Below are 14,527 nucleotides of genomic sequence, written 5' to 3'. Positions count from 1 at the left end.
AGTCAACTGTGGCGCTTACGAGGAAGCGAGTGGGGGAGGGGATCCTTCCAAACCCCCCTCCCGATGCCGCTGCTTTGGCCCCGTCCTCATGACTGCTGCTTTGAATTTGACTGGGCGCCTCTTCAACTACGTTCGTTTTTCCGCAGATCAGACGTCGGGGCCGATGTTTTGGAAACGTCCGAGTGCCTCACTGAAGAGGCGACCGTTGCGCGGATGCGTGCTGCAGGCAGCGGTGGCAGTGACAGCTCTGACGACGTGGTTGCACAGCCTACTCGGGTAGCACCTTTGCAGGAGGCCCAATGCGTGACACAGTCCCTCGGGGACTTTGTTTCCACCAAGGACCCTTCGCTCAGCTGGGTGAAGCCCCTATAGATACTTTTGAAAAAGATGTGTGCCAGCTTCATGTGCAGCAAATAAGGCTGACCCAGTATGGCTTCTTTTACACAAATTGGTAGCAGTGTAACCTTACTTGCCTGCAAATAAAATGTTTTGAGCTCTGCTTCCTCTTTTTATTTAGCAACCTGTATATCACAATCATCGGCTATAACGATGGGATTTCCTTGGCACTTGGATATTGTTATAAGTGGAGTAGACTGTATGTGCAATTGTGGGTGGTTCTCTGGAAGACATCTGGTGGTTTGGCATTATTAGAGGCACAAATTACAGTCTAGTTCACTTATAACAACATCCAAGTGCCAGGAAAATCCTATCCTTATAACCAATAATTGTCGTAAGTGGGTTGCAAAAAAAAAAAAAGACTTAAACAGAGCTTAACCCATTTTATTCACAATCAAGCAAGCTGGTACTAGTACTCCTCATTTGCAGAAAAGAAGCCGTGGGCGCACATCTTTTTCCACAGCATCGATAGGGGCTTCACCTAGCTGAGCAAAGGGTCCTTGGTGTGGAAATGAAGTCCCTGAGGGGCTCTTTGGCGAAGGTGCAACCTGAGTAAGCGGCGCAACTGCGCCTTCACAGCCATCGATGTCCCAGCACATATCCGTACAACGATCGCCTCTTCAGTGCAGCACGTTTCCAAAACATGGTCCCTGATGTGCCATCCACAAAAAGACGGATGCAGTGGAAGAGGCACCCCGTCAAATTCAAAGCACTGTGCAGCAAGTGACCCAACAAGCGAAAGTGACCCAACACGAATGAGAGCGCGAGGGTCGGCGGAAGGGGGGCTTCGAAAGGAACACTGCTCCTCCCTTCCTCTTCTTGCCTCCTTGTAAGAGGTGCAGTTGACTCGTTTTCTGACGGCTGGAAGGGATGTCCAATGTATACTCGCCCGCATGTGAGCGGGATCATGCACACCACGCCAATTTCGCACTTCACGTATGGCGTCGCATGTCGTTTTAGGCAACCTGGTGTCTGTTCCATTCCTTTCAGGATCTTGGGGCCCAGGCCAGCCAACTTGTTAGGCGCAGAAAAAACGATAGCCACATTTGTGAGGTTGTGTGCCACTCGATGGATGTATGGAACCACCACCGGTTTCTTGCGCCTAAGGCCGCCTGTCCTTTGGGGTGTGTTCCCTTTCAACTTCTGAAGCAAGGACTTGGCCACCGCTGTCACATCCATTAAGGGAAACCCAGCAGCAATCAATCGGGCAACCTTAGCATCGAAACTTTCCTGAATCTTGTGATGGCAAGATTTTGTTAGTGCTCCTTGAAAGCAAGAAGAAGCAACTGCCCTTTCTACTGTCTTCCTTACCTTTACGGTTGTTGCCTTACCTGTCTGCGCACTCGAAGACAGTAGAAAGGGCAGTTGCTTCTTCTTGCTTTCAAGGAGCACTAACAAAATCTTGCCATCACAAGATTCAGAAAAGTTTCGATGCTAAGGTTGCCCGATTGATTGCTGCTGGGTTTCCCTTAATGGTTGTGACAGCAGTCCTTGCTTCAGAAGTTGAAAGGGAACACGCCCCAAAGGGCAGATGACCTTAGGCGCAAGAAACCGGTGGTGGTTCCATACATCCATCGAGTGGCACAACACAACCTCAAAAATGTGGCTACAGTTTTTTCTGCGCCTAACAAGTTGGCTGGCCTGGGCCCCAAGATCCTGAAAGGAATGGAACAGACACCAGGTTGCCTAAAATGACATGCGACCCCATACGTGAAGTGCACAATCGGCGTGGTGTACATGATCCCGCTCACATGCGGGCGAGTATACATTGGACAAACGGGCCGCTGTCTGAACGACCGTTTAAGGGAACACCAGCTGAATATGCGTAATAAAACTGGATCCCACCTTCCGCACCATTGCATGGCTTGTGAAAGCAAGCCATGCGAGCCATTTTTGACTCAGTCAAAGGTGCTGAGCAGAAGCAGAGAACAGCTGGCAAGGGAATTAATCGAGGCCTTTTTCATTCGAAAGCATGGTGACAAGTGTGTAAGTGAACCATCCATATCTTTGTATGGAAATGAATATGAATTTCTAAACCGCTATATCATGTGATAAAGGTGGTGACATGTGTGCGCATGTGCTGGTGTGGGTATACTATTAGCATGCTCCATTTTTCAATAAACTAGTTGTGAGTCTGCGCCCGTCCTGTGTCTTCTTTTCCTTGTCCCGCCCGTATGCGCAGTTTTAAGTATGCCTACAAGTAAGCTCGGCTACAAGTAAGTTCGGCCAGCAAACCCTTGCCAGACTTGCGACGCAGCCTATATTGGTGAAACCGGAAACTTCAAGAGGCGCCTAAAGGAGCACAAAAACGACTTTGCTAACGGCCGCACCCAGCTAAACGCCTTGGCAGAACACTGAAACGTAACCGGTCATGTCATTGCTTGGGACTCAGCCAGAATCATTGCCACCGAGAAAATATTATCAACGCGCCTACTCTGAGAATCATTCCACAGCCAATCAACCCCGCACACTCTTAATTGGACGCGTGGGCCATGCCTACGACATACGCGTGCGCTTTGCAACGTTCCACGCATGTATAATTACGGCCGAGCCCCTTTTCGTTTCATATGTGAACAAGAAACCCGTACGGGCCCCGAAACGTCATTTGTTTTTACCTATCGTTTTTAGCTTTTTGGCGAGTGTCAGTTTGTTCGCGGAAATGTTATTTCCTCGCCAGACGAGTTTTCGTCGAACTTTGGACTACGATAACAATGTAAAAAATGTGCGGGAGGGAAAAGATGCGGAAGGCTTCCTGGCAAGACATTGTTTGAATTGCAAGGACTGTTTGCCAGAATTACAACACACTCACCGTCATTATAAAGTGCAAATCACAGCTCGCGTGAAATTGTAGAATCCGAATGGATTTTAATGCTTGGTGAGACATGCGTCACCTTGTCTGAGAAAGAAATTTTCTACGCATGCACAGATAAGCCTTAGGTTGGATGGCTCTATGTATTGTCTCTCTTTCAAAATAAAACCATTTGCTAGTTCAGCGCAGTCCTTGTCGCATATCTGTCTCTGTCTTCGTGTTTTTCTTGCACTGTTTTGCTTAGATTATGTACCAACACACCCAGTTATTGTGGGGCTCGACTGTATAGGCCAGTCGGGCTTATTTAAGAGCTGCTTGCGCAAGCCCTTAGAAAAAATGACAGGGCCTGCAATGACAGGCTTCAAGTTGTCCCATGCCAGAGATGCATTCTTCAAGTCTGTACGTGGACAATATCCGCAAAGGTATCGAGTCGTGTAATGCGTGTACACGTTGCTGGAGGGAGTCAAAGTCGAGGGGACAAGGGCTTTTTTTTTTTTTCGTTGAAAACTGACACCTTGTGAAGTTGCTGGTGAAGCTGGTGTGAAATTTGTGGGAAGCTCACCAAGGAATGGGGCAATGAGTGTGGGTACCACGGCAAGCATTGTGCACTGTTTTACTGAGTTGCGGCTCGGGTGATGTGTGCTTCTAGGGGCCAGTTCCAGAGGGGACACAATGGCCTCGCGACATGTGCCAGCTGGTGGGGTGGAGCAGAAGAGAGGGGCGACGTGGTGTGGGCAGGCGGAAATGGCTGAAAATGGTTTCGACGCTCCAAAGGGGCCTTTGTAGTAAACAGGCAGAGTCACTGTATCGAAAGCCGGTCTGCAGTGGGCCCCCCTGTGCTGGGGCAAACAAGGACAAGCTGGCGAGCCTGCCGTCCTTAGGCAGGAAGTGGGAGTAGTACTCGAGGCTGCTGTCTTGAAAGGATAAAGCTGATGCTCTCTAATTTTACAAGCAAGCTTTATTAGGTTTGGTTATTCATTGAGTGTTTGGCCCAGTGTCTCCTGGGTGGTGCCCCTCAGTGGAGCAGGGGGCATTTGAAGCGGAGTTTGGCGACTAGCCTACATGTATTGAAGAGCTCTGGCCAACAAGGAGGTGTATCAGTGGGAGGGCCTCGGGATGTTGTGGGAAGGGTGCTTTGCCTGGGGTGCATGCAGCAGCGCAGGTGTGCTGAGTGGGGCCCCGGTGGGGGTGGTGCAGGTGCGGCTGCGCATCACGGAGATTCTGGAGCGGCTGTCCAACGTGAGCGGCTACCGGGCGCGCCTGACCAGCATCCGCGACCAGATCTACGAAGGTGGGCCCTCGTGCGCGCAGCTCTGTGGCTGCTCGGGTGTGCGCCTGCCTGTGTGCCACTGGTGGTGCCTCCCTCTCTGGCCTCCTTGTGCTCCTTCCACTAGCCCTGCTGGGCCCCCGAGGGGACGACAGGCACCACGGCTGCTGCCAGGCACGGCAGTGGCAAACCGCTCTGCACCAGCAGGGGCCTTCTTTAGCCACAACTGCTTCACCGCGAGGCGTGAGGGCGGTCCCTGCACGTGTAACTGCGGCAGCGGGCTGTGCGTCGGAGGAGCTGGGGCCAAAAGGCTGCCGCACGGATCCTTGTGGGGGGAAATGCAGTCAACTCGGCCTGCGGGATTAATTTCCAAACCTGGTTGGGTGCCACCAGAGGGCAGCAAGGAAGAGGCTGCTGCGTTACCTGGCCAGCACCCTAGAGTGCGAGAAGCGAAGCCACTGTCCCCTGGGAGGGGCCACAGAAATGCTTGGCGTGCGTCATTGCTTGGTCAAAATGGGGAACACTCTCTGGAGCCACCACTGGTAAAAGGGGTCGAGCAGCGGGCAGAAAAACCCCCAGGAGGGGAGGACCTCCAAGGGGAGAAGAGGGGGCTGGCATTGCACATGGCCGCTTTCCCCCATGTCGCGACCTCAGTCTCAAACCCCTGAATGCCCTGACAGGCTTTTAGGGTACTGAAAAAAAAAAAAAAAATGTGTAATGGGGGCATGCTATTTGTACAAGGTATGATCATGGCAGTTGTATACAGTAGCCAACCGATTTTCATACCTGGAGGGGAACGAAAAATAGTCCGAATGAAAGAGCAGTCAGAAAAATCCGCCAGTTGCAAGAACGAGCTTTTATTTCATTTAAATAGGACTGAATTAGTCGCGAATGGTTTGGGACAAACATGATGTTGCCACGTATGACCCTGGCTACGTATGACCCATTTCCGGCTTTTGAGATTGCTGTCGCCGCAAAATATACATGCAAAATTATGGCCTCCAAGATGAAAGTTTGTTACCCAAGTTAAGCCAATGCCCATGCAATCTGAAGCTAGCCAGGTGGCTTACTGGCATCCTGGGGCCGCACCATGGCTCTGTTGGGGAAAATCTCGCCCAGGAAATCCAACTTTTGGCTTGATTTTGTCCGAAATATTCGTTGTTCATATACGTCACTCCTATGGGACAACTGGCGATTCCTTGGGGAAGTCCGGAATATCCAGCAAGTCAGAATTTCCGAGTTCGAAAAAACGGTCGGCTACTCAAAACCCCGCAATAACGAGATGCCACGACTACAAAATTCTCACGGCAACGAGACATTTTTGGATCCCCACTAAACGTCCATTGAAGCCCATGTATTTCATATTCCACACTAGCAAAATTTGCTACAACCTAGGTGAAAATATTTATTTCTAGCTGGACTATTGCACCAGAAACTCCGTCCAGCTAGAAATCATTCTAGAAATTTTCTAGCTAAAGCAGCAGCTTCTTTTCCAGCTGGAAAACTTCGAATTCATGCTGGAATGCGGACATTTCCAGCTTCTTTCTAGCTAGAAATGTTTTTTTTTTCTTTCTAGTTTAAGCAGTGTTACCAGCTGAAAATGTTTCAAGCTTCATTCCCGAGTAGAAATCATTTTTCTAGCTGGAGCCTTGCCATTTCTAGCTAGAATCACCATGATTGCTAGACGTAGATTCGTTATTTCTAGGATGCAGGCAGTAGGCCTACTGCTAGGCTGCAGTAGGCCTAGCAATATTCCTAACGATGTGGACAATAAAAAACCACAAAGGCATAAATGCTGGGTGATTGGTTTCACTGCACACAACAAAAATGTTGAGCTTCCGGCGTACTCCTTGAGCCGAGAGGTGTGAGACCTGCAACAGCGGTAATACTTTTCACATTAAGGCATTAAATAGGAATGTAACAAAGAATCCACAATGAACAGCTCACCAACATTCCCCACTTGTACTCGAACTCTGTGTACACAGGGCTTGCACTGATGAAGGCCGAGTTCTTTCGAAATCTGGCATGGTAAAAAATGCTGCAAGCACAGTAACACATCTTGTGCACAGCTCCATGTGACAGGAAATGTACCTTGGTTGCCTTGCGTGAAGCCCCTGAAAGTGCACCGCCCAAAAGTCTGCTGCACTCCCCGCAGGTGATGCACTTGCAATGGAACACCATCTCTGCCCGATATCAAAGCACCTGTCGGAAGACCGTCTTTCTCGGCACCATTTTGCTTGCCATCTCATGTGTACAAAACTGCCGCCCACAATCAGTTATCTTGTCAAAAGGGGTCACCGAAGTTCTCATTTTCTATGTAGTTCACATTTTATGTATGGTTGTTACGACGGTAATTGGAATATGGTTGTAAGACAATGGAACGCTTTTTTTTTTTTTTTTTATGAGCGAACCGTCGCTCGGTTCGCACTCAAACTTCAAGCGAAGGTCACATTTTGTGGTCTGTTTTGTTTTGTGTTTTGTGGTTTATCTAACACCGACGGTATTCACCTGTTGTGTTCTGAAAATAAGCAAAAACGATTTTCGCCTGTGGGAAAATGGCAGCCAATTCTGATGTGCGAGCCAGTGCAAGCTGATCTTGGAACAGCGGCGCCACCTGGGGTATGCAGATGGTGTTCTCGCAAGCCCCAGAGCAGGAGTTTGTATCGCTGCAAGGTGTGGCAGCCATCATTGCCCAAGCCAGTGGCCCAAGTGGAAGAGTTCGGAACTGTGTGCAGCTCACTACCATTTTGAAAAGCAAGGCTGCCACTCTGTGGGGGCGCACAGCAAAACGAAGCAGTGATGGCAGCAGCCTTTCCAGCTGTTGATAATGTGGAGTGCACTTTGTTTCATGAACAGCATTGGAACGACGAGTGTCTGGCAGAGGCCATCTGCAGAAGCTGCTGGACTTTGCTTGCACGCTCAGGCATGATCGGGGCTGGGCACCGAGGGATGCCTGGGATGCGTCAGACATGGTGGGGTCGTCGGTAGGCGCTTCTCGTAGTTTGTGAGCTGAGCTGTGAAGTTGGTGCACGGAAAGGCTCGCAAAGTAGTACGACCGACCCCTCGAAATAAATATCCGGTTTTGGGGGGACTTTCCCGTCGTTTATATTTCATTCGCGTGGCAACGAAATCCTCGCAGAAGGGAGTTTTTTTGGCTTTCCCCGCTGGCTTTGGTGTGGCGAGGTTTGGCTGTAGAGGGGGCAAATAGGTGCACCCGTTAGTGGCGCTTGCACGGACATTGGCGCGAGTTGGGAGGAGAAGGCAAGTGCAGGCCCGTAGAATTGCGCCTACCTGTGCAGCCTGGTAGGCAGCCTCGTTCCTGGCATGGCAGCAGTGCAGGTGTGAGTGGGCTGCTGTTGCGTGGCACTTGCCAGTGCCTCCAGTGGACCCCTGCTCTCTGGTGCGCAGCGGCTGCAGCGGGCCCCCCCTGGCCAGGCCCCCCGTGGCAGCAGGAGCCCCCCCAGCAGGGAGTGGTCGTCCAGCACTGGGACCTGGCCTACTGCCTCTGGCTCGTCGGTGAGTGGGGGCACTATGGGCAGAACGGCGGTACCAGAAGGCAAGCTGCGTCGTGCGGAGGAAAAAAAAAACGATGGAAAGCGAGAGTCTTTTTTTTTTTTCAGTAAAAAAAAAAAAAAATGTATGCAGAGAACTCGTGTTGCATCCAGCGCCACGTATAAGTTTTTAAGGGGGGAGGTGGGGATCGGAGCAAACTTTTTTATTTTTTGACATAGAGTAATGAAATTTGGTAGGCACATTGGAAAACACTCCAAATGGTGAATTTTGAAATTTAAGAATGATACCTTCAGTAGTTTTTGTGTTACAGAGGTGTACATGTTGTCCGCTCGTGGAAAGCCTAGCAAGGTATTGACATATGGTAGGAAGTTCAGAATACTTTTAAATTGTAGTCAAAAGAACACTACAGGGTATGACATTCTTCGAATTTTTTTTACACCCTTTAATCTTTTTACAGAAAACATTTTTTTCACCTGTAACCAGTAGTATACAGCTGACTTGGCCGTAAATGTCACTTAAAAAAATATCTAGGCCCTAAAATGAAAATCCGAGAATGTCATACCCTGCAGAACTCTTCAAGGATTGAAATAAAACAAACAGTGTCGAAATCCGCCCAGTGGTTGCCATGCTATCCTTTCCACGAGCAACGAAGAACTCGTAAAACGCACTTTTGAGAAAACGGCTCTTGAAGTTTACGAAGACTTCACGATTTTTCGAACTGCACCAGCAGCATAGTCCTTGCTGTCCTTGCTTGGGGACAACCTCAAAGACCTTTGCCCTTCGATTTGGTGCATCTGGGAGGCCTTCCTGGCCAATTGAAGGTTTTCATGTGCAGGCCTTCAGATGGCAGAAGCACCAGTTTTACACCTAGTGTACCACAAAGTTTGCTATGGGCTACTAGGGTACCTAAACTTTACTTGATGTATGCCTAATGCATAACTGTCTCCAAAATGAAGAGTAAGGCATGGTTTCGTTTTATATTAGTAATATTCCAGCAGACTTTCAGCAGATTTCTGGGTTTCATAACATTGCCAAAGCTACAGCTTAGTACATGAGGCTGTTCGGTGTCAAAAAGTTATAACTGGGCATCACAAGCATAAGATGAGCTATTTGAAAGCAGAGTATAGATTTTTTACACAATTACAACATTGATTATTATTAGCATACCATGCTCTTCACCTTCAGGAGAATCAATCATTGCAAGGTAGACAACAGAATTGCAAACATTGCGAAAATAGAAAACCCAATAAAAATATCGAATTGTGAATGCTGCACCCTTACGGCGTCTTTTCTAATTTATTTAACACTGAAAATATTATTTTGTAATCCCAGACTTCGTTGTACGAACTAGTTTAGAGCCACGGCAAAAGTTTCTCAAATAAGCTAGGTGACGGTTCATTGCACCCCCCCCCGCCCTACAATCCCCTACGCGCGCGTTCCCCACGATCGTAATTTAGGTAACCTTGATATGGTTGATAACTTCGCTTTTCCCATTAAATTTCACTTCCCGTACATCAATTATTATTACTCGCGTGCAATAGCAACCGATCCCGCAATCGGCCGCTGCCCGAACACGTCGCGCCAATGCAGCGCGCGCCGCAACTTCTGGCGAGTCGGTCATTCCATTCCCGAAGCTCGCGAGCACGCTGTGCAACACAGCAATAACTCAGCGTTTTATAACATCGCAATGCTCACAATGCGTCCAAAAGTTCGCTTCACGAACCGCAATTGTAGGCGCACGCACCGCGCTTCCCACTCAAGGACAGACCACGGCGACGTCGCGGGCACGTTTTCGATGCGTCTTTCGAGCCGCGCACCTCCCTATCTGGCGCACGATCTCAACATTATCGCCGCGATAACAGTAATGTCACTGTTCAGTACCGCAACAGATAAAACGAGTAAACTGCTACCGAGTCGACCGGGAAACCTTGAAAACATCGGGAGCGCAGTGCGCGTAAAATGCGCAGCAGCCCGGCGGCCATGTTTTTGCTGGCATGGCGGCGCCCAATCAGGAGAGCCGTATCTAAAAACGCGGCCGGACAGCCAATCGCGTGTTACCATCTATCGGTTGCTTCGTTTCACTATCTTTCTCTTTCTGCCGTTTGTGCGTTTGTGAGCTAGCGATGACAAAAGGAGCGACCGGAAAACGAAAGTTAAAGAGTCGGCCGATCTAACGCGACCAAGATGGCGGCGCCCGGTTGCGTCGTTCCGGAGATACAACGCTGCGAAACTTGCCGTGTTTTCGTCATTTTGAGGAAATATTTTGCCACCTCAGCCGATATAAATATTTTTCTTTGGCACTTCGCGATCGTTTGCGGCGGGGAAACTTTGTGAACGCATAGAATATAAAACGTGCAATCCGAAAATGTGAGTTCCGAAAAAACGATTTTTTGGTCACTTTCTGAAATCTGATCCCCGCGTCCCCCCTTAAATCAAACTAAACAATTATTTGACAGGTTTTACAAAACTTTACATCATGAAATAAAGAACTGTTTAGCGCCATGGATAAGGATGAATTTAACAAACAAAGCTTCTAAGACCAACTGGTAAGCAGCGGCCACCAGGAGCGCCGCTTACAACGGGAGTCCACCTGTAGAAATTTTCATCGCAAAAGGGACGCCCCTAATCATCCCCGAACGACACACCTCTGTGTTCTAGTACACTGTAATGGTACCGAACTCATTAATGCCATCCTCCTGACATCCTCCTGGCCATAGGAGAACGACGACTGGCGCTTTTCATGAGAGATGGCACAGGCGTGGCCGTATACATAGCTCCTTGTGCACAGGGGAAAACAAGCCTGAAGTTATTTTTTGGGAAAAAAATTTCTCCTTCCTCAAAAAGATTACCAAAGTCGGCTCAGGTCACTGAGTGCCCTGCGGAAAATTTGGAACTTCTGCTACTGTAAAAGAAAAACTACTGCAGCAGCTGCCCTAGTTTTTTTTAATGTGAAGATTTTACGTGCTCTCAAATGATTTAACGCATTCATCATTGGCCTGCGGAGCGAATTCTTCTTAATAAAAATTTTGAATTAGAAAAATTTTAAAGATTGGGCCAAATGTCGCGCCTTTTTCTTCTGCATCTAAACAAGCTAGGTGGTTCAACATTTTTAGTGCTATTTTTCTGTTATTGCCCAATCTTCAGGCCAATTTTAGTTTCTGGGCTCAAGGCGGTTCAATTTCGAAAAAGCACTACTGTAGCTAGGAGTAGAATGCACAAAACCGATTGTTGCGCATGAAAACCAATTTGCAGAGTGTGTCGAAGGTACCATGTATTCAATTCCGCTGTCTTGTGGAAAAACGATTGTATGCCAAACGGGATGATGCCAGAGTGAAAGAATAAAAGAACATGACTATGGTGTACATAAGGTGATTGGTGGCCACTTAGTTGTCCACTGTCAGGATAGCCAAGGCTGCGCCCCGATCTTTTACAAAACGCAAGGATGAAATAACCCAAGAAATAGTTGAGGCTGCAGAAATAGAGTGCCAGGGATTTTTTGTTCCACAGATAGCACGTATGTGTGGCACAAGGTGTTGGTACAGTGTGCTTGGGTTATCTCCAGCTTCGAATCATGTCATTTCTGCTCTCTTGATTCTTTGACTGTCAGCGTGTATATGTGGCATGACGAAAAAAAAAAATTCAGTTGTAAGTCAGCGCCACTTTCTTCTGTTTCATCAGTGTTGCCTGTTCCCCAAGATTCGCTTGGGCCTTAAAGGGGCACTGACACAAAATTTTGAAGGCGAGATAACGTCGGAGATAGATTGGTGGGAACACATATACATCATCTGCAAAATATCAGCGGCGAATACAGCCTAGAACATATTTAAAATCAATTTTGAAGTGTGCGAAACGCAACCGAGCAGCCAGCAGAGGACCACGCGCAATTGTAAATAAACAACATCCAAACACGTCACGAGTTTGTGTTTGCCGCTTCCGCACTATCGGCGTTTTACGCGGGCTCGCCCGGCTCGCCGCTCCAATCGGAGGGCCGGAGGGCGGAGCTTCTGCTCTCGAGAACGAACGACCCGATCGTTGGCGGCGGAGGCGCCGTGATTTCGTAAGCTCATCGGGCCGCTGGCCGCGACCAAAGTTCTACAGCGATTCCAGGCACTGTTTCTATTACTGTTTATTACCATTGGATGCGAAAACGCGCCGGAGGCACGAAAAGCTCACTGAGCTAGCCGCATGGTCGCTGTGCAGGCGGCGGCCACGGCCGCGAAGTGGCCCAGGCCGGCGCAGGTAGCTCGAGTGATAGGTTGTTACCGCTGCACGAAATTGTCCCCAAGTCCCGACCATAGTAGCTTACATGAGAAAGGAGTTAATGATGCGATGGCGGGTTGCATTAAAAATTGTCATCTGCACCGCTTACGAGAGCGGCACTCGAATATCCGCCGCAGTGCTGAGCCGAACACATCTGTAGGCGGACCTGTAGGCAGACCGGCCGGCTGCTCCCAGCGCGCGTCTTGCCACCCACCGTCTCGAGCGTCGCGCGTCGTCTTTAGCCACGGTAGCATTTGCACTCGCAGCGCCTGCGTCACATCCACGGTCGCTTTTTAATTAAGCGCCTCACGAGATCAGTACGTGGGGGCATTCGCAGAAACTGCCGTCGATGCGGATTCGACAGTGCTACGGCGGCTCTGCTCTGTGATATCCCTCCGACGGTCACGTGGTCACCTTTGTTCACACAAAATCCACAAAATCCATCGTTTCGCGGCACTCGCTGAAACCGAAACTGCGACTGGCCGCATTGAAAATGCCTCTAATTAAACAACCGTCGCACGCTGAAGCAAATGAGGTTTCTACAGGTTATAAGTAGGTCACTAGCTACTTATCGCAACGAAAAAAACAAGATGCTAAATTTTTGTGTCAGTGCCCCTTTAACCATTGCAATCTCTACTAATCAGTGTGTTGAACCGAAAAAAATATTGGTTCGGTTACGGTTCTGGCTCAGGTGAAATCATTTCGTTCCGGTTCAGTTCCGGTTCAACAAAATCACGAACCGAACCGGTTTGCAAACCGGTTCGGGAGCTTGAACCGGTTTCACAAACTGGTTCGATGAGTTGAATTATCACTGAAATTAAAAAAAACACATTTAGTAGTTTAAAACGACAGTCAAATCAAAATACTGTATTTATTTGAATCTAGGCCGGCCCCGATTCTAAGCCGACCCCCGAAAATCCGAAGCCACGAAAAAAAAAAAAAAAACTTACCTCGAATGTAGGCCGAACAAAAAGGCGAAGTCAGCGTTCACAAAAAGAAAACACGTTTATTGAACATGAAGATGCGGTGCTCATTCTGAGTCGTCATCGCTGCCAGCCTCTGAATGCCATCCTCGTTGCGGCGCACGCAAATATCCTCTCCCGTTGCGTCCTCCAACGACGGACATTTTTTTCATCCACGCCGAAGTCCCGCCCGGCTTGAATGTTCGACGACAACTCCGCGGCTAAAACAACTTTTCTTTTAAAAGCGGCACTATAATGGCACCGCTTGTTTGGTGCTATTGCGCTGTCAAAACCAAACGCCACACCGCACGCAGGCCACTATCCGCACAGTTCAAAATGGCGGCATCGCCCCCAGCTATGGCCCCTTAAGTGGCTACTGGTTTGTCTAGTAATGGCTACAATACTTTCTTTTCTGGTTGGCGCTAGCTACGCGCCACTTCCCTCAATTTCACTTGGAAATTGGCGCGTTTCAAAATCCTCGAATCCAAGCCGACCCTGGAGTTTGATATATCAGTATTTCAAAAAAAACTGTCGGCTTAGATTCGAATAAATACAGTAGCTGAAGTGTTGCTACGGCAATTTTGCAAACGCAGCAAAGCTGGATCGTTGTTTTTTTTTAAGTTTTTGAAAACTATCGCTGGATCTAACTTTCTGCCGCCCCCTGCAACGCTTGCCTTCTCTAGGCATCCACTGTGTTACCCTTAAAGGGACACTGAAGTGAATTTGTCAAGCTCCCGTTTTTGCTTGCACTGCGTAGACTGGCTCAAATTAGCACACTTTTCATCGTTTATCCGGTTGACAAATCGGTAATTATTTTACAAAGCGCGAAAGAAGAAAAACTACCATGCGCGGTTTGCGGCGGCCGCACCAACTAAGGCTGTGACGTTGAGAGGAGGGGCGCCGTGATTGGACGATGCCCAAGGTTAGCAATCACACAAGTTTCGGTTTCGGTTCTGTAAAACATAACCAATGGCTTTGTTGGATGGGCATTCTCAATATCTCAGTAATCATCGTACCGCGCTTCTGCCATGTTGTCGGCTGTAAAATGCACAAGATAAGCCTCCCAGGACGGCTTGTAGTCGTAGCATTCACTAGCCGAGACCTACGCAGTGCATGAACGCCCTCCGCGTACCCGCAGACGCCCAAATGTCATGCGCTTTTCCCCCATATTTGGAGCTTGCCTCCCTCATGCCTGTATCGTAAAAAGCGTGTTCGCACCAGGCCAAGGGTCTGTTCATTCTGGCCTGTGCCCACTGCCTGCAAGCAGTCGGTGCTTATGGCAACAGCACGCCAACGAGAACTCGCTAGCGCGCCAGTGCC

General features: G+C 48.9%; 1 protein-coding gene across 2 annotated transcripts in view; it reads left to right on the top strand.

Moving 5' to 3' along the window:
- LOC144168715 (activating molecule in BECN1-regulated autophagy protein 1A-like) overlaps positions 1-14,527 on the top strand; it is a 101,187-nt gene that overhangs the window by 47,360 nt on the left and 39,300 nt on the right. For both annotated transcript variants that reach the window (XM_077697661.1, XM_077697660.1), the window contains exons 9-10: positions 4,403-4,496; positions 7,881-7,988. In XM_077697661.1, the coding sequence (XP_077553787.1) occupies positions 4,403-4,496; positions 7,881-7,988 (202 nt within the window). The remainder of the gene's footprint in view (positions 1-4,402; positions 4,497-7,880; positions 7,989-14,527) is intronic.

Source organism: Haemaphysalis longicornis, unplaced genomic scaffold (assembly GCF_048455015.1).
Source record: "Haemaphysalis longicornis isolate Haplotype H1 unplaced genomic scaffold, Haemaphysalis longicornis Haplotype H1 scaffold_2, whole genome shotgun sequence".
Taxonomy (NCBI): domain Eukaryota; kingdom Metazoa; phylum Arthropoda; class Arachnida; order Ixodida; family Ixodidae; genus Haemaphysalis; species Haemaphysalis longicornis.
The sequence above is the reverse complement of the archived record's forward strand: the minus strand, read 5'-3'. Positions and strand labels throughout refer to the sequence as shown.